The sequence below is a fragment of the Vidua chalybeata genome, chromosome 5 (genome assembly GCF_026979565.1).
Source record: "Vidua chalybeata isolate OUT-0048 chromosome 5, bVidCha1 merged haplotype, whole genome shotgun sequence".
NCBI classification, from domain to species: domain Eukaryota; kingdom Metazoa; phylum Chordata; class Aves; order Passeriformes; family Viduidae; genus Vidua; species Vidua chalybeata.
The window spans coordinates 62,558,906-62,584,916 of record NC_071534.1 but is presented as its reverse complement, the minus strand read 5'-3'; the positions used below and the strand labels follow the sequence as shown (position 1 = coordinate 62,584,916).

The 26,011-nt window shown below is 35.2% G+C and overlaps 1 protein-coding gene across 1 annotated transcript in view; it reads left to right on the top strand.

Annotated features, from left to right (window-relative positions):
• Positions 1-26,011, top strand: part of CACNA2D1 (calcium voltage-gated channel auxiliary subunit alpha2delta 1) — a 361,282-nt gene that overhangs the window by 288,355 nt on the left and 46,916 nt on the right. Inside the window, exons 13-17 of the mRNA XM_053943262.1 lie at positions 15,588-15,666; positions 17,771-17,820; positions 19,469-19,558; positions 23,595-23,663; positions 25,252-25,326. Of these exons, the coding sequence (XP_053799237.1) occupies positions 15,588-15,666; positions 17,771-17,820; positions 19,469-19,558; positions 23,595-23,663; positions 25,252-25,326 (363 nt within the window). The remainder of the gene's footprint in view (positions 1-15,587; positions 15,667-17,770; positions 17,821-19,468; positions 19,559-23,594; positions 23,664-25,251; positions 25,327-26,011) is intronic.

Sequence of the window (26,011 nt, the reverse complement as noted above, 5' to 3'; positions counted from 1 at the left end):
AGAGGCAGGATTAGTCTGACCCCTCAGGTATGAACAGAACTATAAATTGGGTCTTATGTCCCATTCTCACAGAATTATCTTCCATAATTAATACAACCTGATTTCTTTTGTAGATTTTTCTGACAGTATCATTTGAGAGGAAGTGATGTGAAGAGAAGTTTTCCAACAACTCAGTTCCATTAAGAATATCTGTATGTGATTGGCACATAATTGCTGCTGTGGTAGGCATCCCAAGGGAGAAGGCTCCAGCTTGCTGGAACTCCCCTGGGAAGCGTAGAGCTGCCACTGACTTCTTCCAAATGGGACACATTCAGCATGTCAATAGAGTGATAAAATGAAATATTTATGAGAGAGAACTTGTAAAACTTTCATAAAAAAAAAAAAAAAAAAAGAACAAGCTTCCTACTCTCATTACCCATGGAGGGAACCATTTTCTTTTTTGGTTTCAATCCATTAGTGCATAACTGCAAGTCAATAAAACTAAAATCAAAACTATGTTAATTTAGGCAGTGGTGTATGTATTGTTCTAGATGACTACAAAGGACGTTCAAACAAGTCCATGACGTTTCCACTTTGGGTGGCCATGGAATTCTCATCAGGGATCAGACTGACCAAATGTAACTTTATATGGTCACTTACAGAGCTTAAAATTGAAACAGCATCTTTCACAACACAAGTGTCAGCTTTGAATAGAACTGAACAGCTGTCAGAATGCACCCCAACAGGTTTGGCATTTCTATGTGTGTGTGGTAGGCTTGTGACACTGGATATAACACAAAGTAATTAAATTAATGGTTGAATAAAGCTTGAGCTAGCTGGTTAAACTTGCTCCCCAGCCCTTTTCCTAATCACTTCTGCCTTAAGAATGTATCACCTTCCAGCTGTTAATTTTACTTTATTGTATGTTCCATGATGTGCACAAATGTTAAACCTAAAATATTCTGGGTGAAACTTGGGTCAGTACTCAAAAATTCCATAATCCATTACTTTTTCTGTCAAAGTAAAAAGTGGAAACTGTTATTATATTCTAAAGGCAAATTGTCTTTTTTTTTTTTTTTTAACCTCTTAGCTCCACTTATTAATTAAGGACTTGAAATATACCTACTGTCCCAGTTTCTGGATTCTTAACATAAATTAATTCCACTACAATAATGAATTTAAATGTACCATATCTTAGTCTCCCTCCTTTGACAGTCATTATCCAAATATGCTTTAGTAATAGTCAAGCTGCACAATACTAAGCTATGTAAGTCTTGAGTTTATAAATCCATGCAATAACAGTTTGGGGGGAGGGGGAGGTTAGTAGGACATTTTGTCTTTTTGAGTACAATATTAGGCACACATTTTTTCCCCATAAACTTTGATTTTGAACCACAGTTACCTGATGATTGTGAAGCCCTGTTTCCGTACTAGGAGTCTGAATTCAGTGATTTTTAAGGTACTCTTTTTCAAAAATACCTATACATTGTTCTTTCAGCAGTCATCTTCTCAGCTAACCTGCTGGGCTGCCATGTGTCCATGCCCTGGCAATGCTCTAGGATTACAGCAGTCTGCCCATCTTTCCTACACTATCTTTCACTGACCCCTTTATGCTTAGACATCACCAAACATCACCAAGCCTTTCTTGGAGACTTCAATAATGAAGTAATATCCATTATATTTTTTCTACTTTTTTCACTTTTCCATTCAGCCATGGCATCCCCTGTGGTGTTCTGTGTGTGGACACCTGGATGAGGTCACTGCAGACTTAAAGAGGTGCAGCAGAAAGTGCAGCGGGGCTGAGGGGAACTCTTTTAGGAAGATCTGCTTGCAGAACCTTTTCATGCTTTTGTCTGCACACACATCTCCATGTTGATGTGAGTTTCTTTTTATGCTGCTGTTTCATTATGAGCATGATTCTGGGTTGCCACGTGGCATTTTTGTCTCCCATGCAAGATAAAAATCCACGTGGAGGTGTTGAGAACTGCAGAAGACTAATGAAAGTTTTAATATAGCTTTGTTGAAAAGTAACCTTATCGGTTTTATTAAAGTCATGTGTATCTGTTACACATAAAACCCAGCTGGCAGCTTGTTTCCTTCAAATTTGGCATGGAGGAGGCTATTTGATACTTCTATTTTTGTTGATCTTCAATTCCAAACACTGTAGTAATAGCGATTGATTCAGTGCATCACATTGAGGTTGATGCTGCAGATGGCAGAAAATGATTAATCAAGGGAAGAAGGATAGAATATCAGTTGATATAGAAAGCACATTATGTTTGTTTTGGGACAAATGCAAGAGAGTCAGACTGCATTTTGCTTATTTATGCAAAAAAAATGCTACATATGGCATAGCTGGTTGAGGCTAGACATCAGAGGGTCTGTCCTGTCTCAGCCTCCCCATATATTAACTGCACATTTATTCCTGTGAATTTGCAATTGCTGTGAAATGCCTTGTGATTTGATTATGTTCTTCTGTAATTCAAGAATTGGAGATCTGGGACTTTCTGCAATGAGCCTTTTAATAACTCGCCTAATGATGTTTATGTAATCTCTTCTTTAAGTATTTACATTCTTCTCTTTCAACAGCTACCTGTTTAGAAAGCTTTCCTAGATTTCCTTAAGACAAAGTAGGCTTAGAGGATTTAGGGTTTCTTTTTTCTTTTCATTTTACATTCTTTAATAAGAACAACTAATTCTCATCATAATAATGTCCCTTCCATTTTAGGAAACAATTTCTATGTTGAAACTGTTGAAACTTTCATCCAAGTTTTTAATCCAGCTTTTGTCTTTTCAAGTAAACAAACTCATTTCTTTCAGATTCACCAAACGTGCATCTTAGATTATATTCATTATTTATTCTTTACACCCTTTTTGTGTATAAAGGCACATTGTCGCTCTTGAACAGTGAAACTTGAATGGTATCAAGACAACATAGCATTTTATACATATATATATATATATATATATATTTTTTTTTTTTTTTTTTTAATGTATGGCAGCATTTGGGTAATTATAGAGCACAACTTAACATTTTGGAACTGTGTTATATTATTGAACCATATTTGGTTTTTTGCTTTATTCTGAATCTTTTTTCCCTAGATGTCTGGGTTTTTTTGGTTGTATTTTTTTTTTTTAACTGTTCATCTTCATTCTCAGTATCTGTGCTTGATTTTCCAAATCTTTTTAATCCTACATTACATTCAGCTGTTTTTTCTTGTATACTTAATGTTTTCTTCTTCTTGAATCACTATTTTTCTTTTAATCCTTCATTCTTTAGATTATCTTTCTACATTACTCATTCAGCTAGCTAATTCTCTGTGTTTGTTGGAGTTGGTCTCTTTTCCTTTTTTTACTGTTATGAAACCTCCCTTTCCTTGTAATAAAAATAACTTCTTGATCTTTCACTCAAAGTATTTTCTTTCTCCTGGACTTACAGATAATTCTGCCTTAAATTTCATATATAAATTAACTGTTCTTGGCATCTTCTAGAATAAGAAATTTTCCTAACCTCCTAGAAGATATTCAGTAATTATGTCTCACATTATAAGTTTTATCTGCATGACCTTATATATTTAAAGTTATAAATAATTTTTCTATGCTTCTGGTGTTTATTAAGGGAAGTTCAATAAATAAGTGAAGAAAATTTAAAAATTAAGAATTGTTTTCTGCAGATAGAGAAGCCAAAAATTATGCAAGAAAAAAAAAAAAACATAAATATGATTATGAAGATTTAGAGATGCTTTTATGTATAATTGCCCATTCTGATGCAATTCTGACATTTGTATGATCCCTGAGTCTAGAGTTTTCCAAAAGTTAACTTTACAACACTGGTTTAAAAATGCAACTTTCTGTGAAGAAACTGCAGAATTTGTCCACTTAATAGAATACACAATATAACTGAGCTGGCACAACTGAATAGTATTTTAAAAAGAATTAACTATTATTTAGTGACTCTAAAACTTGATAGAAATTTTACTTTCAAAATGCTTCTTAGGCCACCTCATAGGTGGACGTTGAGGATTTGTCTGTTAGTAGATGGAAAAGTTTGCCAATGCACAAGTGGAAAAAATGGACAGGAAGAAGAGTTTATAGCTGGGCTCCAAGAGGGAAAGTACAGAATAGGAATCTCTTTAGGGGGCAAGAGAATAAGGGAACAGCTGAAATAAGCACAAGATGCATGCAGCAGCCTAAACAGATGACAGGTTAAGAAGGAAATGAAAATTCAAAAAAAAAAAATTACAATCCATTTGGATAGCAAGTATTTGCTTATATATGGAAGAAGCATAACAGAGGAAAGGGATGTGAAATGAGAAGTTAGAGTGCAAGTGTAGGTGAACTGTACGTTCCACCCAGGCAAGTAGAAACCTCGTGCAACTTCAGTGTAGAGTATTAAAGATTGATGAAGATGTCATAAGAAGGGGTTGTTTTATAGGAGAGAACATCAGCACACGAGATAAAGGAGATCTATTTGAGAAGTCTTATCTAGAGTAAGAAATACTAAATGTAACTTAGAAGTTTTTTTTTCTAAAGCACCCTTTATTATGAAAAAAAAAAAGTCATCTTACAAGTAGGGAATGAATATGCTGGTAAATAGAAAATACACTGATTTCTGCTTAGAAAGTGACTTGGATTCAGAATCCTGATTAGTCTCAAAGACTAAAATCTGCTCTGTCCTACCTCCAGGAAGTCACAGTTACATTCTCAAACCTTTTTCACAGTACAGGATAGAATTTAATATGGAGAATTGAATGTGCTATAAGAACTGATTGTCTTTAATAGAAGAATGAGAAACTGACTTTGTGATCTTTTATTTGCATGGTGAGGGTAGTATGAGCTTCTAATTATTTTGAGGTTTTCACAAACATTTTTGCAGGGCTTAGTCCTAAAAAATAGAGAAAAAAACAAAAAGAAAATTCTCTTTGTTCAGACGAGAATCAGTTCCTATATGCAATCTTTGAATTCTTATCCTATTATGTATCTCCTTTTTGCTGTTTCTATATCCAACTTCTGTTTGAAGTCAGTAAATTCAGCTGAACTCAAATGCATGTTAGCCTTGTATCAAATTCAAAGTACTATAGTCAGTGTTTGCTGAGGCTTAGATGAGAATTCTGTCTTTCATAATCTCATCCTAAGTCACGCGCAAACAAAACCATCTAAACCAGAATGACCACAGAACCTGGAGTACCAGCTGCAAATGTATTTTTTTTAATCATTCTGAATTTATTTATATAGATTTTTTTTTTACAGGGAAGTATTTCTTTTATTTGTAAATCCTTTTTAAGCCATCACTCTGAATTGTATAATGCATTCTGACAATACTGTACTCTCAATCCTATGTGTAAACAGGAAAAAAAATAACCTCAATGCTTTTACTTGCAAACTTAGTCTGTAGATGCTATTTCATCTGAGAAGATAAAACAAAGACAAACCCTCTAAGGCAAAGTTTTGTCTGTAATAAATTTCTCCATAAGAAGCATATTTATAATTAGGGCTGAAGACCTCTTTTTTATTTGTTTCCTTTTCAAAAAAACAAAACAAAAAAAAAAACTTTGTCAAAAATCATCAAAATCCATTTATATCACATTATAGACTGAGAAATGGCTTACACCTTGTAACATAAAGTATGATTTATTAGAGTACATTTTCTCTGCTCTTTTCTTTCAGCCATTAGGAATGTAAAATTTAGATCTAAATTTACTAAGAACATTCTGGTACAAACTGTTCAATATACCAAGGCTTTAGACACCCCACCCCTCAAGGTTGTTTTACCTGTGTATTGCAGGAGAAAATCACTTGTATTTTCTTTCTGAAAATTTAATTTATTTAGCTGATTAGAAAAGAAATAAAAATGTGTATCATTCAGCATATGAGTGAACTGTGTCATGATTAAATTTATCTTTATCATTAACTGCCCATGGGATAGGTGGCAGCTGTCTGTACATATTCAATGCTTTGCATAGACAGTCCTGAGATTTCAGGTGCAGTTTGGCAAGAAGTGCAACGAGTGGATGGCAAGAACTGCTTGAATTAATCATTAGCTGTGAAGGACATTCTCTATTCCATGGGTGCACAGAAGCCTCTCTCTCTCAGCCCTGCTCGGGCACTTGCCAGCTGCTGACAGGCGGCATCGTCACCGCCTGCTTGTGTCAGTAATGGCACCGACCTGCAAGCAGAGAGGCAAGGTCAGGCTGTCCTCAGCACAGCCCTATCTGGCACTGCTCAGTTCCCATCAGTATACAGTAGCTGTTCGTTTTTTTCCACCTAGGAAAGGAAAACTTGCAGCATTTTCATCCCTTAATCTGCCTCTTCTAAGATACCATTCTGTTCCTAGGTGAGTCTTCAAGTATGTGAGCATGGACAAAGTGCCCTCACCTCTTTGGGGTGTCGCACCCTTTCTAAACCTCACTGAATAATTTTTGTTTAGAATTTTCATTCTAAAAATGAAAATGTTGAGACCAAAAACTTCATTTTACTTGAGGAGACTGTGCAGTACAGAGGACACTGTCTCCTCGTCAATATGTAATAGTCCAACATTAAGTTACTGTTCCTGTAAGGATCAGCCAATTATAAAATTAGACATGAAATTTGTGTAATTGATAATTCCAGAGACTTCCTGTAAATGGATTCTGCTGGAAATAAGGGTTTCTGAGGGTCCTTCCTTTTCCCACCTATTCTTTTCCCTCCTCTAATACAACTGTTTGGCATTTGCAACTGTGAAGATTCAGTCACTTTTCCATGCTGTACAAGAAATGGAGTAAATGGGAGCAAAAAATTGAGGAAGAAAATATACAAGACTGTTTGCGTGGGAAAGAAAAAGGCAGAGTACGTGATTAAAATTAGTACTTGAAATGGCATATTGAAATATTCCTTTAAATACTTGGATGATATTTGTAATACTTCTTCCCTGGGATTTACAAGGACAATGAAAAAAAAGAAAAGAGGGCTTAGTGTCACAATATGAACCGTAAATATCTCTCTAATTAATCCAGTCCTTTCCAGCTGCTCAGCTGCCTCCAAATGTTGTTTTGACTATCAAAGAAATGCCTAAAATTCTTTTAATCCAGAGTACAGCGGGAATTACTTTGTCAACTCCCTTGTCTGGTTCCTGATATGGACCACCAAATTTACAAGGAATTCTCAGAAAAAAACCTGTTTTCTTCAGAGAATGCTAAATGATGAGTGTCAGGGAGAAGCTGCTTAGGGAAAGGAGGAATTTAATTGTTTTCATTTCAACAGGGAAAATTTCCCCAAAGAAGCAAACAGATCAACTGAGTAAATAGAAGATGGGTAGTCAAAGTAAAATATCCAACAGATTAATTGTTAAAAAGATGCCGATATGTTCTTTATCTGAAATTTGGGAGGCAAGATGAGGAGCTAGAAAATCACCTGATGCACCTGAGTGTTTTACAGGGATTTCTGAGTTGGGGTGGGGTGGGGTGATGAAGACAGCCCTTCTGGTGGAAATCCTGCGAGAAGCAACCAGTGTGTCCACAGACTCTGAGCTAGATTTAAAGCAACAATTATTCAATAATTCATAGGTTTAACTGAGTTAAAGCTGAGAGGTTTTTGGCCTGTGCCAGCTGGCACACTCCCAGACAAAGTGCTGGGACTACACCTGTGGAAGCAAAGAAACAGGAAGAGGGAAGGAGCAATGCTTGAACTTCTGCACATGCATGTGGGCTCTGCTGACAGAGCTGCTCTGGAGAGTGGACCAAATTCCACTTTTTGGTAAGGCTGACATAGGCAAGTAGCCTCTCAAATATAAAATTCAAGCACATCAATGTCCTGCTGGTCGTTTTGGGAGTAGAGCCTTTCTCTTTCTTATTGCTGTTCTTTAGCAATATGTTACACAAAGCTAATAAAACAGAGCTGATTTATACTCACACGCAGAAAATGTTGAGATCAAAAACTTCATTTTACTTGAGGAGACTGTTCAGTACAGAGGACACTGTCTCCTTGTCATTATGTAATAGTCCAACATTGAGTTACTGTGAGAATATGAAACTGTGCTTGTACTCCTGTGATACTTGAGACCCATCAAAGATTATGTCTAAACTAGGTAAAGAATTAAAGAATCACATTATCAGTGGTCCATTCTATCTCAGTAGGGAATTTACAGTTTCATTCTTGCAGCTGTGTGGCAGCAGAGGAAGGGGCACCACACGGCATCCCTTCTGTGAGTAAGGAATGAGGTGCTATGGTTCCACAAGGTGGCACTAAGAAGTTGCAGAAAAGTTTGACTGAATTAGAATATTGTTTTTAGTTCTGTGAGAATGTTAGTTCTGAAATTTTTCAGTATAACTAAAGTGGTGTTTTGACCGTTAGTCTGCAGTGGAAAATATCCCCATTTTCATGTAGATATGTTTTCTTTGTGAGGGAATGAAACAAACTGGGGAAAAAAAAAAAAAAAAACACCAAAAAAAAACCCTTTCTTGAAACACTTTGCAGTTAGCAAAACATATTTCATGGATTCATGGCAATCACAACTTCCATGAACATGCACCTTTCATTGTATGCATGCGTTACATGTTCAGGTACAATTCTCAGTTTTTAATTCTTTTCCTAGAATAATTGCTTACAACTATACCATGCATCAGTGTTCTTGATCCTATTTTCTCAATATATTAACACCATTAAATGATTCAGAAACAATATTATCAGTATAAATATATGCTGATATATATATGTATATGCTATATATATATGTATATGCTATATATATATATATATGCAAATATATCCAAAGAAAGTGAGATTCTCTAATAATCTCCTGATATGCAATCAGTGTAATTTTTATTTTAAGATAGAAGGAGGGTTAGCATTAGATTGTAATGTGAGCTGATTTTTAGAGTGTCATTATTTCTTTTTGTTATTAGGCTATAATTACACAGTCTATAATTAGGCTATGAATTAATAAGCTAGCATTGCAGTTTAAGGTTTGAGGTTTAATTGTAGTGAATGAAAGATATTAATGATAGGGAAGATTACAAATACATATGGAAAGTTTGGAAGAAACCATTTGTTGTGGATGAATGTCTAAAATAGTATTTCCAAGGACCTGCTCTATTTTTCTTTAAGCACATGACTCAGTTAAAAGATTTTTCCTTTGGTTTCAAGGGGACACTTGCATAGTTATATGCCTTGCTGAATCAGAGTATAGAGGGTCACTTATGGAAACACTAGAGTAGTGTCAAATGGATTTTCAAACTCTATGGACTTATTCTTCCTTCATGCCTATAAATTCAAAGATGTCCAGCCTGCAATTATCTTTGCATTTAAATATTTGAGAGCTAAATTATTCTTCTCATTGTTTCTCATGTGGGTTTTTCTTCCCAGTTACCCCAAGTCTACACATATTTTTGGAGAGTACCCACAGCAAGGGAAAGATCTTAATTTAGTCATAAATGTCAAAAATATAACTTGATATATATCTGCTGGTGTATGATGCTACTATTTTTATTTCCTCATTTGACATTAAATTTTGAATTCCACTTTTGTAGTCCTAGACCTTTCAAATTTCAGAACTTTGGCACCTGACGGACTAGGTGTCACTCTGCTGCTTAGGTCAACTCTGTTTCTTTTTCCTGACTGCTATTAATGGCAAAATGCATCAGCAGCCTGACAGTTACATACAGAAGCCTGAATCTCCAACTTCTGAACTTTCTTGAGTCTGGCATTCAAAGCTAGGGAAGTTATGAATGTGCTCAAACTGAGAATCATGAACTCATCCCTCTTTTGTGTGAGTACTGAACTCTATGTATAAGTTTAGTGGCACCACTGTCTCAGTAATTTTGAAAAGCTGGGCCTTAGGGCTCTGTCACGAGAAAACCAGCCTTACTTGCAGGAGTGAACCAGACAGCTCTGTCCATACTAATAAACAATGCAGGGCCAAGGTGCAGGCTGCAGAAATGTCCACTTATCCATAACTGCAGTTGTTAACAGACCCAACCCAACTGGGCTGTGGCAGTCAATTCTTTTAGCAATGTCAGTGTTCAGTTCAGTGACAGCATGAGCTAGGGCTTATTCCCAAAAAATTCTATAGTGAGATGTCCTGAGATGGGGTGCAGGCAGGGAGGGAGGATGGCACCATGGTGTAGCCCTTGAGATGTGAGCCATACTGTGCCACTTCCCTCATGGCCTGAGAAGGAAAATGGGTTATGTCTCATTTTATGTAATGCATAAAAGATGGCTTAAGAGGTCCCAAAACTGTGCTCTAGCACAGTTGTGAGTCTTGCCCCTGCTTTAAAACTCATAACTTCTATTTCTCTTGTACGAGAAAAAAAAAAAAAAAAAAACTTTACATTTACAGCTCTAACCTAAATGGTTCAGGACTGTGTCCCTGGATATCCTGAACTGAGAAGTTCAGCATGACAGATTATTAGCCAGAATTTAGGAGACTCTTTCTATGTGGTGTATCCTATTGGCTAATCCTAGGTGGTTTCCTAATTAGTATATTGTGTTTTCAGCTTGTTCTCTGAAGTTCTGTTCTTAGTTCAAATCAGTCATAAATTACTTCTGTTCTCAGTTAACTCACATCAGAATCCAAAATCATCTTCATATTTCTATCCACAGATGTAAAAATGTAAGGAAAAAAATACATTCACAGTTTTAGCCAGGGCAGCTTAAAAACCACATAACATCTCCCTGGCCTACGGCACAAAACAGAAAATGACTAAGTGATTTACAAGCTATACTTACAAGGGATTTAGAAGACAGAATGCATAATGGAAAATAGAAGAGCAGTTTTATGATTTTATTCAGAATGATAGGCCTCTTATGTTGTCCTTTTATTTCAGAAGTGTACCTATTGCATATAAACTGCTAATGATTTTTCTTCATATCTGATAATCTGTAAACCCATTACTGGGCAAGATAATTTCCTGGGTCATGCTGGAATTACTGAATTATTTATTGCCCTTTATCACAGCTTTTCTTGTTGTATAGTAAAAAAGATTATCTGTGAATCTTTACCTGCAGCTATAAAGGCCAGAGTGAAATGTTCTGAAATCTTACTGTCATCATGAAAACCAAAGTTGAATGATTTGATGAGCTCAGTTTTTGGTCATAGTCAGTTGTTTATTTAGTGGTACAGAAAGATGCACTCTTTATATGCTAGGCATAAAATGGCAGGATTCATCTTGCCTGCATCCAATTGAGTGGATTAATTGTATAGCTCTCTTGGTATCTGGTAAAATAGACATATATATCTCCAAAAGTTAGTTAATCTTTTCTTAAACAGAGAAATGCACCAAAATTATTATTGAGATCTCTCTAATTCCAGTAGCACAGAATTCAAGACAAATAATTTATCTGTCAAAAAATGTGGATTTCTCCAATTTCTTCTGAGGGGCATGCAGAGTGACTGCATTGCTTTTTAGGCCTAACAGGGGAGTTAGAATGAGATTATCCTTTATTTCTCTTCCAACCAAAACATTCAGTGATTCAAGGATTCTACACTGTCTACGCATATAGACAGTAGCCTAAACAACAAGTGCTTTGTGTTTAATTACCCCTTTGAATTAACTTCAGTCAAGTCTTAATTTTTTCTAATACTCATAACATGATATACCCAAAGGAAGCATCTAATTTAATCTTTCTTAATTTCATTCCAATAGCAAAATGAAGAAATAAAATACATAAAAAGCAAATGAGATCTGTAGGGAAAGCAGGCCTTTTCATAGGTACCTCGTCATTTCTGTCTTCGCCACAACTCTCTTGAGTGCCATTGTCCCAAAAAATCTGTAGCAGTCAAAATCTTTTTTACTCACCTTGGTGCTTATGATCTTATTCCACCAGAAAGAAAAACAAATAAATAGGAAATTAATTTTATAATCATACAATTATATTTTCTTTGATAAAGTACTTCTTCCTCTGTATTTTGTAGAATTCTTTTCTATCTATCACTTGCTCTGTTTAGGAGTTGGATTTTTGTATGTATTCCTCTGATGTCATTCATACATTCCTAGGATAAGCCAGGTTGCAAGTGACATGCAGAGGTCTCTAGTTCAATATCAGGTGTAAGATCAGGCCAGGTTGCTCAGGGCCATATCCAGTCTGGTGTTTAAAACCTCCAAGGAGGCAGATTTACAGCCTCACTGGGCAGCCTGTGCCACTCAATTTTGTTGCTAATTAGTATATTCCTCTACTATATTCTGTAATATTTTTTTTCTCCTTAAGGTTAGTCTCAATGAGGAAAATGCAGAAAATTAGGTTTTAACTCCCTAAAAGTTCGGACTTTTATATTTCAGAAGAATTTCAAGACAGTGCCTGCATGGTCTGGCAGGGCAGGCTGGTGCCCATCTATAGTTCTTCTTAATTCTAAGGGTTGAAGTTTTCTGGAAGAACTTTACTTTGAATAGTTTCATTGCAAATCAGAAAGCATGACAGCTCCTATTTGTTTATCTTATTTTTCCATTAGTTTTTACTGCTTTGGAAATTGTGTTTCTTTATGAAGAGAATAAATAGATCTGCCTTGAGGCAAGGTTGCCCTTTCCCTAGGAAATGGGTTGGGGAACACAAATGTCCATCCCCCCAGTGAGGGTGGTGGAGAGGAACTGTCATGGCAAAACCACCCAGGAGCTTCAGTTTACACAGAATCCAAGAGGCTGCAGAGAGGCAGAGAGAAGCAATAACCAGGCCTCAGTGATGATGGAAAGCAATTTCTGGGGATCAAAGACTTCTTGGCAGTTTGCTTCAACTCAGAAACCCACTTAGCTGGTTGAAACCAAGCTTAAAGGACAGGCAAAGGGAGAGGTGCTCATACCAATTGTGTCTAATCTAGTTGCTTAAAGTACTCTTAGTCATAAATTCCCTATTAAAAGTAATTAAATGTTTAGTGGATTTTTTTCTTTTTTTTTCTTTTTTTTTAATTCAATAGCCTATTTTCTTCTTTGGAGAGATGTAAAAGAATACATATAGACAAGAGATAAGGAAAACACATAGACAAATACATCTCATTACTTACTTTGACTGACTCTAGGTCCTGCCACAAAAAATTTAGCACAGAACTTTTTTTTTTTTTTTTTTTTTTTTTTCTAAAATTGGCTTGTTTAATTTGACTTGCTGACTCATTTTTCCAGCTGGTCTGTCATCCTACTCAATTCCAGATGAGGCAATAGGAAAAAGAATACTCTTTTGAATATCACACCCTCTTGCCAAACCAAGTAACAATTAAAATCTCCAATTTTCATTGCAGTTCTTTATCTCTGTTAATTATCCAAGGAACAGTAAATCAGATATATTGTCTCCTGCTTGTTGTCAATAATTTAAATTCTAAATTCTTTATAGATTTGTTGCAGATTTAACACACTGCTGTTTTTCCCTAAATTACACAGCATTTCGCAACTTGAATCCAATTCAGTGTTTCATTTTTACATTTGAGATCAAATGCTAGACAGTCCAGTCTAATTGACTCATATGTTTTCTACACACACAAGAGAGCCCACATGACTTGGTAGCTTTTAATCCAAAAGGAACATCAGGTCTCTCAAGTATCTAATTAGTGACCATCAGTGGGGTTTTTCCATAGTTTTTGAGAAGAATCTATTCTGAATCAAGTGTTTAGTGGACAATGAACTGGGAGCAGTTTGAATTCAAAAAGAACAGGAATATAGTAGGCAGGGACCTTGTGAGCTGAGAGGTGCCAATATGAAATAACATGGTGATAATCAGATGAGAAAAAAAAACAGATGTTAATTAAGTAGAAGAAGAAAGAACTATTAAAAGAATTATAGCTGTAATTTTTTAAAAGATGTCAAGAATAAAAGGGGGATGGCAAATGTGGTATAGTATTAATAAATGAGATGTAAACATGCCAGGTGAAGTAATTTTTGCATTGTCAATACGGATATTTTCAGGGTGATAGAAGGTATTTTTCATCTATCTTTATCTAGATGAACTATGAGGAAAAAAAAACTACCATCATGCAGGCATAACCATACACCTGTCTGTGTAACCAGAAATGTAATTGGCCTGACTTATTAGTGGGGAATGACCCTATATGAAGTAGTCTTAAACTACAAAACAAGCACTTCAATCAGTGTTCAGTGCAGCAGAATAGTTGCTTTAATTCTCCTTTTAACTTTAGAAACAAAGGGGTTGTATGTATAAAGAAATCAAAACATATTGCTAATTAAAAATGGCATCCAGCACAAAGCTTTGTTTGCCCTTCTTGCATATAGGGGTCAGCACTAATAAAGTTTCACCATTTGCTACCTGCTGATGGATGATGTGAAGCCATTCCTACAGCTCTTGGTTAATACTTGAGCTCTGATTATGTCACACAATTTTTTTTGCCTATTTGGGAAGTGAAGATTTGAGTACTAATTGCACATGCTAAATAATGTGGTGAAAAATTTTATAAATAGTCATTAACAAACTTAGCAATGATCAGTAGTTTACAAAGGGTCTCTGCAAAGGAGTGTACTATTTAATGAAAACATTACCTTATAACTTACAGTCTGCATGAAAATTAATTGTAGTATATTTTAATTTGAAGCATCAAATCCATAGAAAGCGATTTTCATTATGACATCCTATTGTGATCTATGATTTATACATTTAAGTGGTAAAGTTAAAGATCCATAAAGAAAGAGTTGCCTAAAAGGAAAAGGTGTCTGGCCCTTGAACAGAGGGACATGAATATAGTAAGCAGCTCATGAAAACTGTTGGGAAAACAATTTTCCCAGCTTTTAACAGAAACACTCAAATTTAGAGCAAAATATTTGTCTAGAAGCTGAAAAATAGTATTTGTAATTTTTCTGTCTGTCTGGTAAGATTTTTAATATTTTTAAAGCAATACCAGGTTTTGGGGTTAAATTTTTCTCATTCAAATCAGAAAATTTGCAGGGAAAATAATTTCAGCTGAAAAGTCTGTTTACAGTCCAAAACTTGGAGAGATTTTGGTGAATTCTTCTGAAGCCATAACTCCTTACAGTTGCTGAGATTGATTAGAGTAGCATTGTGTAAAAATAATAGAATTATGATGAAAAACTCCACAATTTAAATGAATATCAAGAGCTTAAGGTGAAAAAGCAGAAGCTTAACCATTGCATGGAAGATGAAGTCTTTTGAACTAATTTAGTGGTTTTACATAAAGAAGACTGAGTCTGAGCAGAATCAGAAATTGTTTTGTGTAGTATCTGAAAATTTCATATTTTAAATCCTAAAAACGCTGTTTTGCATTTCTTTGAATTCTACTGCCACACATATATTCTTTTTAAGTCATTGATAAGCAACAAATATTGATATGTTTTTTCAATTAATTTAACAAAACCTGAAGAATTATAATTACCACCCTAGAATAAGGAACCTAAAAATTAAAATACTTCATGAACAATCACCAATGTAAGACATTTAAAGTATGAAGGCTGAGTAAAAGAGCATTCTTCTTGATTCTGCTTCATGGTGGAAATAATAGGAATACATAAAATGCCATAATCTATTATTTTTTACATCTCTCATATATATTATGGTTACAAAAATTGAAGAATTCATAGTTTCCTTTTTCTGTTCAAATTTATGAAAAATCTAGGTACCATTGACTTGAGGGTCACAACTAATAAATGATATATATTTGTTATATGCATGATTTTTAATTTGCACAGGTACGTGTGTTCACATTTTCTGTGGGCCAACATAATTATGACAAAGGACCCATACAGTGGATGGCCTGTGAAAATAAAGGTACTGTGTCTTTCTTTTAAATTGATCTTCACTAGAGTTTTGGATAGGTGATGTCTTTGTCTTTCTCTAAAAATGGCAGATTCTTCAGCTTTATTGTATTTGTTATTAAAAGTTCCAGAAGTTAATTTATTACATAATATATACATGAAAAAACACATGTAAACAAGAAACTGATATATCTATTTCTTTATTACTTTATTTAAAACTTCATATTGTATGAAAACTACCACAGTAGTTTTTATAATAATAAGCCATTATGGTTCAGTTTTGAGAATATTTGTTGTAATAGCCATCTATGTAAAGTTGGAACTGATGACAGATAAGAAATTAGCCAAAGCTGGTTTAAATTAAGCGGTCTGGACAAAGGGATTTTTGTTTGGCTACTTGGCTGGTTACATTTCTTTCTGTTTTTCTCCAAAACTTACAAGATAAGATACTTAGAATTTTTTTCCCTTTTAAAATAAAAATATCAAAATTGTTCTTGCTGATTTCTTAGATTCTGAGAGCTTCTTGTATTTTCTAATTTTAGTCCGTTTTCTTTATGTAAGACAAAAAGAAAAAGTAAAAAAGGTGAAAGTAAGGATGTAAAATGTTTTCTACATGAAATTTTTACATGAAAAATGTACTCAGAAACATTTTAGGAGTGTGAGAAATTTGAGTCTCAAATATCTTATACTATAACTGTACAACAAGGCATAAGATATAAAGATATAGCAGAAAATAGAAAAGAAATAATAGAAAATAATAGAGATAAGTAGAAAATATATAATTTATCAGACATTTGCTTATGTTTTAAATAGACAAATTTCCAGGTCTGGCTGAAAATGTTAAACCGTTTTACAAATTGGTGAGAAGCAAGAGGTGAGAGGTGAGCTGAATTACAAAGGCTCTCGAAAATTAGGACTGCCAGGGAAGGAGATAAAGATATGCTCAGGCAGAAGAGTAAAAAGAATAACATAAAGCAAAGATAAGAGAAAGACATAGATACAGAAAAAAAATTAAACCAAAACAAACTAGAAGAATCCATAGCCTGGGTGAATAGCATACATATGTGTCATAACCTCATGAAAGCCTCAGCATGCTGGCAAGTCATGCACAAGATACAACTCCATCAAGAGCAGATTGTATTGTCAGATAATAACAGAAAATTGACGTTTGTGTTTTGAACAGCATTTTTTTTAACTAACATCTTTGTATCTCAAAATACTGTGTGCATGTGACCTCCATTGTTTTAAAACAAATGAGGACCAGCTGGTTTAAAGCATAACCACCTATATCATCTTATTATTGAAGCAAAATCATCATAATTTTCTGTCCAATATTCCTGTGATTAGTTGTTTGCACATCTAAAGAAGCAGTTTTATTTAATTTTTCCTAAATTAAAAGATTTTGCATACAGCAAAGGAAATTACTAATATCAATACTTTTAGCTCTCTAATTCTCTGCCTCTTCCTTCCAATCTGACTTAAAATTTTCTTGGACTGAAAATGGGTCTTAGTGCCTGGCTTCAGTCTTATTACATGGACAGTATTTTAAATATTTTTAATTCAAACAAATGAGCAATAAAATCAGTGCTTAATAAAGACATTTCTGATGTAAGTTCTCTATGTAGGAGAAATACCCATTAGCTTTTTTTCATTCCACAGAGTGCCTTATATATTTTTACTATGAATTCACTCTTGTGGCAGACTATAGCTATTTTTATAGTCCTATATGCATGCAGCATATAACTTTCTTGCTGTCACAGCATATTAAAATAAACATTAAATACACTTGCACGTCATAGTAACTGGTATATGTATACCAGTTACTGTATATACAGTTTATATGTATATATAAACTCAGTATATGATACAGACTTAAAACAAAAACAGCCGAAGGAAACAAATTATAACTGTCATTACTTAAGAGTAACTACCTTGGTCTGAATGACATGGTGACCCATCATATGGCCATGCATTGTGGTGACATCTACTGAAAAGTTCATAAACAGTAATTCTAATAAAATTTAGACTAGAAATTATAAGCTAAATGAAATTCCTCAAGAGTAAGAGGCCAGCAATCTATTATAGTAAAATGACATTATTTCTGTTTCAAATTTTAGGTTATTATTATGAAATCCCATCTATTGGAGCCATAAGAATAAACACCCAGGTAAGTGAGTTGGCCAAATCCAGATGCAGTTTTAACACACAGAAAGTGGAGTAATATATGTTCTTGGATATGTTTGTTCTACACCTCTGCTAAAATCAATTAAATTTTAAGATACCATACATTAACAAAAGATAAAAAAAAATAAGGCTTTCTTCTACATTTAAGGGATTATTCTCTTAAAATGTTCTACTTTTTCTTTTAAGTTGTTGCAGTGAACCAGTTTAAAACGTTATCCCTGTTACCCTGGCCAGCTGGCCCAGGGCAGCTTGTGTGCTGGTCACAACACTGGTCATGTTCAGCTCCTCCAAAGCAGGCTGACCACGGGCACACCGTGGAGTGTCTGAAGTGCTCTGTATCCTGCAGGCCTCTGCACAAAGACTGTGCTTTTGGCTGAGCTTTCCTCCAGGCCTTACATGGTCCCTCAGACTTTGATGCTGAGACATGACAGCAATTTTGTGATAAAGTTCTGTAAAACCAATAACTTTTTATAATGTGTCTAGGCATTCATAGTTCACCTTCTGCCATACAAAGGGTTTGTACTACATGGAGGAGGCTGTGGATGTATGTGAGGGGATAGCCCTGCTAGAGCATCTGAACTACTGTGGGTGCTACACTGTAATCCTGCTTTATAGGAGAGGTATCTGGATGGATCCAACCCTTTTGGAAGAGACTGCACTTCATTCCTCCAAAAAAGATGCAGGAACATGTTAGCAGACTTGCACACAGATAAATAAAGGCACAGGACTCTGGGATTATGTGATGAGATCCAAACTGAAGATGGACAGTGTAGAAGAACAATTACATTTTTTAGTTGTCTAAAAGTCCAGGTACTCACATGTTCAGAGCAGCAGAGAAATATCATAGCACTTCTTTGTCCTTCCAAGGCCAGGCATGACATTTTTTGGCAAAAAATAAGAATCCTTTTTTTGGCTTGAATAAGAACCCTTTGATTCTGTTAAACTCTTCCAGACAGTGTCTGGCAAGACGTATCCCTAATAAGATCAGACAAGTAGAAAAAGTTGATGACTGAAAAAAGTTTGATGGCATCCACTCCCAAATAAGTCCAGAAATCTGACATCTCATAAGATCACCAGCTTTAGCCATACTCACATACTGAAGGAAGGCAGAAAAAAGAGGTTTTATAATTCTGATTTTTGTTATTCCAATAGAAGTTATGCAAATTGCTGCTGTAGGAGCTTAACATACCCAGATGTTACACCACTCACCCTCCATTGTTCACTCTTTCTTCTGGGTCGACAGTTCTGTAATCTGCTTGTAATTTCTTTAACTCATTAGCAATTAATTTTGGAATAAAAAAAATATTTTTGGAAAAATTTATTTTTGGCATAAAAATAGTTATAATTCTCGTATTTTGGAAAAAGAGTGGTGGATATGAGTGTGTAAGGTCTGTGTGACTAGGAGTGAAATACAAGAATTACCTTTTCAGTAAATACTGCAAACTGAAGTTATTTTGTGGTACAATTTTTAAGAACTAAATAAATGCTCCTCCTGTAGCAATGATGACTTTTGATTTCCTTTTTCCCCTGGTATTTTAATTTTTATTATTTAATTATTGTTTATTTTAATATTGTTTGTGCTCTTTGATCTAATAATTGCCTTTTGATGAGTTCATTACACTTTTTAACAGGAATATCTGGATGTTTTGGGAAGACCAATGGTTTTAGCTGGAGAGCAAGCCAAACAAGTCCAATGGACAAACGTCTATCTGGATGCTCTGGTATGATCTGTATTTATCTCTACTAAAGTAAGAATTTTAGAAAATCAATAACTATTGGTTCTGCTTTCCCAAGAATCCAATTTCTTACAGTTCCAAACATGATATTCTTGTGTTTCTAACATCTATACAACAGCCTCTAGGAAGAGATCTATTTATAATGTGCTGGTCTTACTTGCACCTAGTATCCTTCTAAGAGTCCTGAAATTTAACAGAGAAAACCAGTTCATTCTCTGCAGACTATAAAGTGTAGGCCACTGCTATTCTCAGTTTAAGGAAAAAAAAAAAAAGAAAGAAACAAATAGCTTTCCATTGTTGTACCTACTGCAGTAAAGGTCATTTGTTATGTTTCTGGTGAGGAATTCTTAGAATTCTCAGTTTTTCCTCTTTTTTTTAAATTCCAAAGAACATTCCAGGAAGAATGAAATCTATCAATATTACTTATTACAGTGTATTTGCACAAATTTTGAACTTGGGTTGTTGTAATTGCTTGCTTGCTCAAGGTAATGATTTCTTTAGCCTTTAACTGGATGGTGTAAATAATGGGGATATAGACAAAAATATATATGAAAAACTTTCTTACTGCTGAATTTATCACTTTGGCCTTGTGAAACAAACATACTCAGGAAACTACAGGAGGAAAAGTATTGTTAGCAGAAATCTAATCTCTTGCTCTGAATAACCCAGTTCTGAGCAACAGGGCAAAAATTACTGCAAAATTGTCATTTGGACTCACGTATTTATCCAAGCTCACGTCAAAGTCATGTCAAAATGCACATCTTCTCATCAGTCAGCATTTCTGTACATTTTTTATCAACATATAATTTTTACTATCAATATAACTGAGAATGACACAAAGGAACTAGTTTTTCATTGAAATTTAAATGCCCAGAAGTTCATTAACCATGTTTTGTTGAGGTACTTACTGGAAACATAAAGGATGTGACGACAAAAGTTCTTATGTACATATTATCTTCTGTACAATACATCTTCTGTACATATCCTGTTGTAAAGTCAAAGATAAATTTGTAAGTAGGAATAGAGATCTGTTTAGTCAAGTAACATATGTGACACCTGTAAGCATCTCTTGTGTTACTTTATATACTCAGTGGGTTCATTCAGTCTTTCTTCAAGGTTTTCTGCCTTCCTGTGTTACATATGTGTGTTTGTGAGTATATAATTATATATACATATATTTGTGTATGTATATACACCCCCCCACACACAGATATATATACATAATTATATGTAAATAAAGTGGGACAAAAGAAGGTAAAGTACTGAGGTAAAGGCTCAAATTTGTGGCTCATCACAGCTGAGACCATAAAGGTATAGGTGTATCTAACCCCCTCTGAAGCCTTTTCCTGATTCTTGGTTGTATAAGGGAGTGTGTCTAAGTTGTCACAGTTGTTTGTTATCTGAAATTCCCTAAAAGAATTCCCTCATGTAGGGCTTACAGTTCTCCTGCTTGTGGCTTACAAGACTCATTCCTATAATTTGGTTCTTACTGTCAGTGGCTGTTTTCTGGCTAAGACTAAAGTAATGGAAAGTAATGAGGCCACATTAGTGCATAAATTCAGGTTATAAAATTCTGAATAGGAACTTTCATTTCAGAATTTTCAGTCTGGCTTTCAAGACAGCCTTTAATAATTTGATGTATTTGTAGCAATTCACACCTCTTTTCTAGCCCTGTTCCTTCAGATTCTATTTCTGTGTTGCTCTGTCTTCATTTTCAAGATAATCACAGAATTTTCAGATACTTTTAGGTTTACCAGTTAGGCAAAATTAATTCATAATTGTTAGCCTTTCTAACTTTACCTTTTTTTTTTTTTTTTTTTGTGTGTGTGTGTGTGTAGTGTTCTGGCTTTTTTTTTTTTTTTTTTCTTTTAATGGAACAAAGGGAGAAAAAGGATATGTCTCCTCAATAAACTAGATAGAAAAGGGGAAAAGTTTGAAATTAAACCCAAACAATCACATAAAAAAAGGTAGAAATCTCCCTATGGACAGTTTGGAACAGAAAACAAAACTTTCTTGGCTGCATGAATATACGGTATTCTGGATCCTATTTTCAGTATGATTTGTGAAGGTTACTAAAGGAAAAACAGATTTCGTATATCTTCCCAAATAAATGCAAGTCCCTTGCCTCAGTTGCCTCAGTACCAGAGGAGACTTTGACTTTGCCAAGGCCGTGATGGACATTATTGCACACCACTCAAAAGTAGTGATGATAGAAGAAGTAGAGGAATTACCTGTTGTATTTTTGGTTGTTTTTTTCTGTATGTGTTACCTACCTGTTGTGGTCTAAGCCCAGCCATCAACCAAACCCAAAGCAGCCCCTCACTCACTCCCCCACTAGTGGGACTGGGGAGACAATTGAAAGGAAAATTTGGGGGTTGAGACAAAGACAGTTTAATAGGAAAACAAAAGATGTGCACAAAAACAAAGCAAAGCAAGTCAACCATCTCTAGGAGACCAGGGCTCCATCACACTAAGGGTGACTTTAGTCCTTTCCTTTCCTTTCCTTTTCCTTTCCTTTCCTTTCCTTCCTTTCCTTTCCTTTCCTTTCCTTTCCTTTCCTTTCCTTTCCTTTCCTTTCCTTTCCTTTCCTTTCCTTTCCTTTTTCCTTTCCTTTCCTTTCCTTTCCTTTCCTTTCCTTTCCTTTCCTTTCCTTTTCCTTTCCTTTCCTTTCCTTTCCTTTCCTTTCCTTTCCTTTCCTTTCTTTCCTTTCCTTTCCTTTTCCTTTCCTTTCCTTTCCTTTCCTTTCCTTTCCTTTCCTTTCCTTTCCTTTCCTTTCCTTTCCTTTCCTTTCCTTTCCTTTCCTTTCCTTTTCCTTTCCTTTCCTTTCCTTTCCTTTCCTTTCCTTTCCTTTCCTTTCCTTTCCTTTCCTTTCCTTTTCCTTTCCTTTCCTTTCCTTTCCTTTCCTTTCCTTTCCTTTCTTTCCTTTCCTTTCCTTTCCTTTCCCCTTTCCTTTCCTTTCCTTTCCTTTCCTTTCCTTTCCTTTCCTTTCCTTTCCTTTCCTTTCTTTCCTTTCCTTTCCTTTCCTTTCTTTCCTTTCCTTTCCTTTTTCCTTTCCTTTCCTTTCCTTTTTCCTTTTTCCTTTCCTTTCCTTTCCTTTCCTTTCCTTTTTCCTTTCCTTTCCTTTCCTTTCCTTTCCTTTCCTTTCCTTTCCTTTCCTTTCCTTTCCTTTCCTTTCCTTTCCTTTCCTTTCCTTTCCTTTCCTTTCCTTTCCTTTCCTTTCCTTTCCTTTCCTTTCCTTTCCTTTCCCCTTTCCTTTCCTTTCCTTCCCTTCCCTTCCCTTCCTTCCCTTCCCTTCCCTTCCCTTCCCTTCCCTTCCCTTCCCTTCCCTTCCCTTCCCTTCCTTCCCCTTCCCTTCCCCTTCCCCTTCCCCTTCCCTTCCCCTTCCCCTTCCCCTTCCCCTTCCCCTTCCCTTCCCCTTCCCTTCCCCTTCCCCTTCCCTTCCCCTTCCCCTTCCCCTTCCCCTTCCCCTTCCCCTTCCCCTTCCCCTTTCCCTTTCCCTTTCCCTTTCCCTCTCCCTCTCCCTCTCCCTCTCCCTCTCCCTCTCCCTCTCCCTTTCCCTCTCCCTTTCCCTTTCCCTTTCCTTTCCCTTTCCCTTTCCTCTTTTCTTTCCTTTGTCTTTTCTTTGCCTTTACTTTGCCTTTACTTTGCCTTTTGTTTCCCTCTATTATTCATAGTTTGTTGCATAGTAGGTACTGTAGCTGCAAATATGTTTTCATAGATTTAGGTTTTTTGAAACTTCTATATCCTGAGTATAGACTGTTGTCTATTTTTAAAAAAATAATATAGTGATCCCACTAAATATGGACAGAAAAGCCCCATAATTTTAACTTGCTATTCATCAAGTCAGTGAAGTATTATTATTTTCATTTTTTTACAAAAATTGAAAGTAATTGTTTTTTACAAGAACTGAAAGTAATTGCTTAGCTACACACATTCTTCCATTGTTCTAATATATTATGGCTTAACATTTGCTTTTTAACTAAAAAGTCTTTTTCTCCCTTCTTTACTGGTTATTTTTTAGGAGCTGGGCCTTGTGATTACAGGAACTCTGCCTGTCTTCAATCTAACAAGGGAACAAAATGGGAAAATCGTAAGCTTTTCCATCAAAGATTAAAAAAAAAAAAACCCAGCAGTTATATAAATTAAATTTAATGTTAAATGCCTCGAAGTATATGTATTTCCATAGAGCATTTTGCAGTGTAATTATCTTGTACATCAGAAACAAAGGGTTCATATCTATATACCTGAAAACCTCCTGGGAACAAGAAAATGTAGTGCATTCATTTACCCTTTTTGTTATTCTGAGTTTAAGGGTGTGACATTCCACTATCTCTCCCTGTGCCTGAGTGGCAGTGGGAATGCATTTAAGGCTCAATAGATGGGAAGTAGATAATGATATTATTTAGACCTTTCTAAGAAATAATGTCCAGATAAATTTCTAGCAAATCTCTGAGGCTATGACATTTCAGTGTAAAAGGCAGTGATGTAGAGAATATAAATTAGTATATAATTAGTAATGATAATGGAAAAGAGCACTGTATTAAATTCTAAGTGTTGAATAAATAAAATTGGCCATCCCTATTAATGTCGGACATGGAATCTGTGTCCTCTTCACAAAACAAAAAAAAAAAAAGATCTGGAATATACTTGAACAATGTGTGGTACAATATTTTATTTTTGGTGTACTCCATTCAAGTCAAAATATACAGAAATTTAGACAAGATATTACTTGATTCAGTTTCTCAGCTGTTACATAGAATGAATCAATGAGGGTTCGATCACTGCCATTTCTTTAGTTTACTTCCAGAATAGTTCTCTTTGTTTCCTTTTAAAAACAATGCAATAAACAAAAAAAAAATTGCTTATTCTTATCTACAAGACAATGCCTGGAATTGTCTAAGTCTTGTTCAAAGTGACAGGCTACTGATTATCAAAGGATGTCTTTCTGAGAAACAAAACAGACATGATCCAATATACAGGAGCAAGACGAGAACTCGAATCTGCTCAATTTGTATCTCTACCTGAATATATTTATAGGCTGCAAGATACCTCCTCCAACAAATTTTACAAATTTGTTTAATATGGAGAAAGGATTCAGGTCACTCTATGTAAATGACTGCCTTCCTTTTCTGTAGTAGGAAAATAAATTATAAGTGAAATAGTTGTAGTGCCTGAGTCCCTGATTTCAAATGCTGATGATTCTTTTTACTCACTGTTTTTTTTTTTTTGTTGTGTTGGAATATTTTTCACTCATCATTATACTATAGCCCAAAGAGTTAATTGCTTTGAGGTCTCACTTACCAACTGCCCAACCTAAGCATGAAAAGTAGCTTGGTGTTGGTGCTGGTAGTTTATTATCTGCATAACTGACAATATTATTGCATAATTTTTGCTTTCAGCTGTTTTGTTCTTACATATATTGTTTATTCATCCAGGAAAGTATCCATCATCACAAATAATTTTCATACTCCATTCTAAATTCTAAATTTATTAAATTTTTTTTTGATTACTTTGTCATTATTTAAAATATTTAGAATAGACACACATCTAATTAGGCAACTTCTCAAATGTATCTGTCAAAAAAGACATGAAGGCAAAAATGCAAATTTACTGACTTTTCCAGTTATTCTGCATTGTAAATATGTCTAATACATACTAATATTTTGGAATTTTACCAGAATCAGCTGATTCTTGGTGTAATGGGGGTCGATGTCTCTTTGGAGGACATAAAAAAACTGACGCCCCGATTTACGGTAAGCCGCTTGCATTGATGGTTTCTCATAGTTTATGTTTAATGTGTGATTTCTGTGCATGCTTTTTCATAAGTCATACTGTAATGACTGGATTTGAGTCAAAATACCAGCAGGCTTCTTTTCATATATTCTTTTCTATTGTTGTTCATTTTCTGGTGGCTTTCTCTCCAGCCACATATGTGTTTCTGTGTGATTTTTCCATCAGGGTGCACTGTGTAAAAATCAGCTTTTACATTGGGGCATATATTACAAGTAATTATCTTCCTGTATCTTAAGGCACTGCTCTTTAGTGAAGTGTTTGGTTCTTAGAGTACACAATTGTTTCAGGTGATAATGTTTTCCGTTTACCTAGGACAGCTCTTTATAGAAAATTTCTTTAATATAGGTCTCTGTCTATGCCCTACTCAGTATGAGTGATTTATTTATTTACACATCTACTGTGGAATTTCTATGAAAATAACTGGTGCTGTGGAAAACAAAAGCTGAGGAAGAAAAGGAACATCACAAGTTTGACTGAAGGCAGAAGTCCTATATTTAGAATGGAATAATCCCACACCACAGCTCAGTCTGGGACAGGCTGCCTCAAAGGGCAGGAAAGGACTTGGGAGTCATGGTGGAGGACACACAGCACATAAGTTAGCAGCATGCCCTGGCAGTAAAAACCAGCGGTGCAGTAAACACCTGT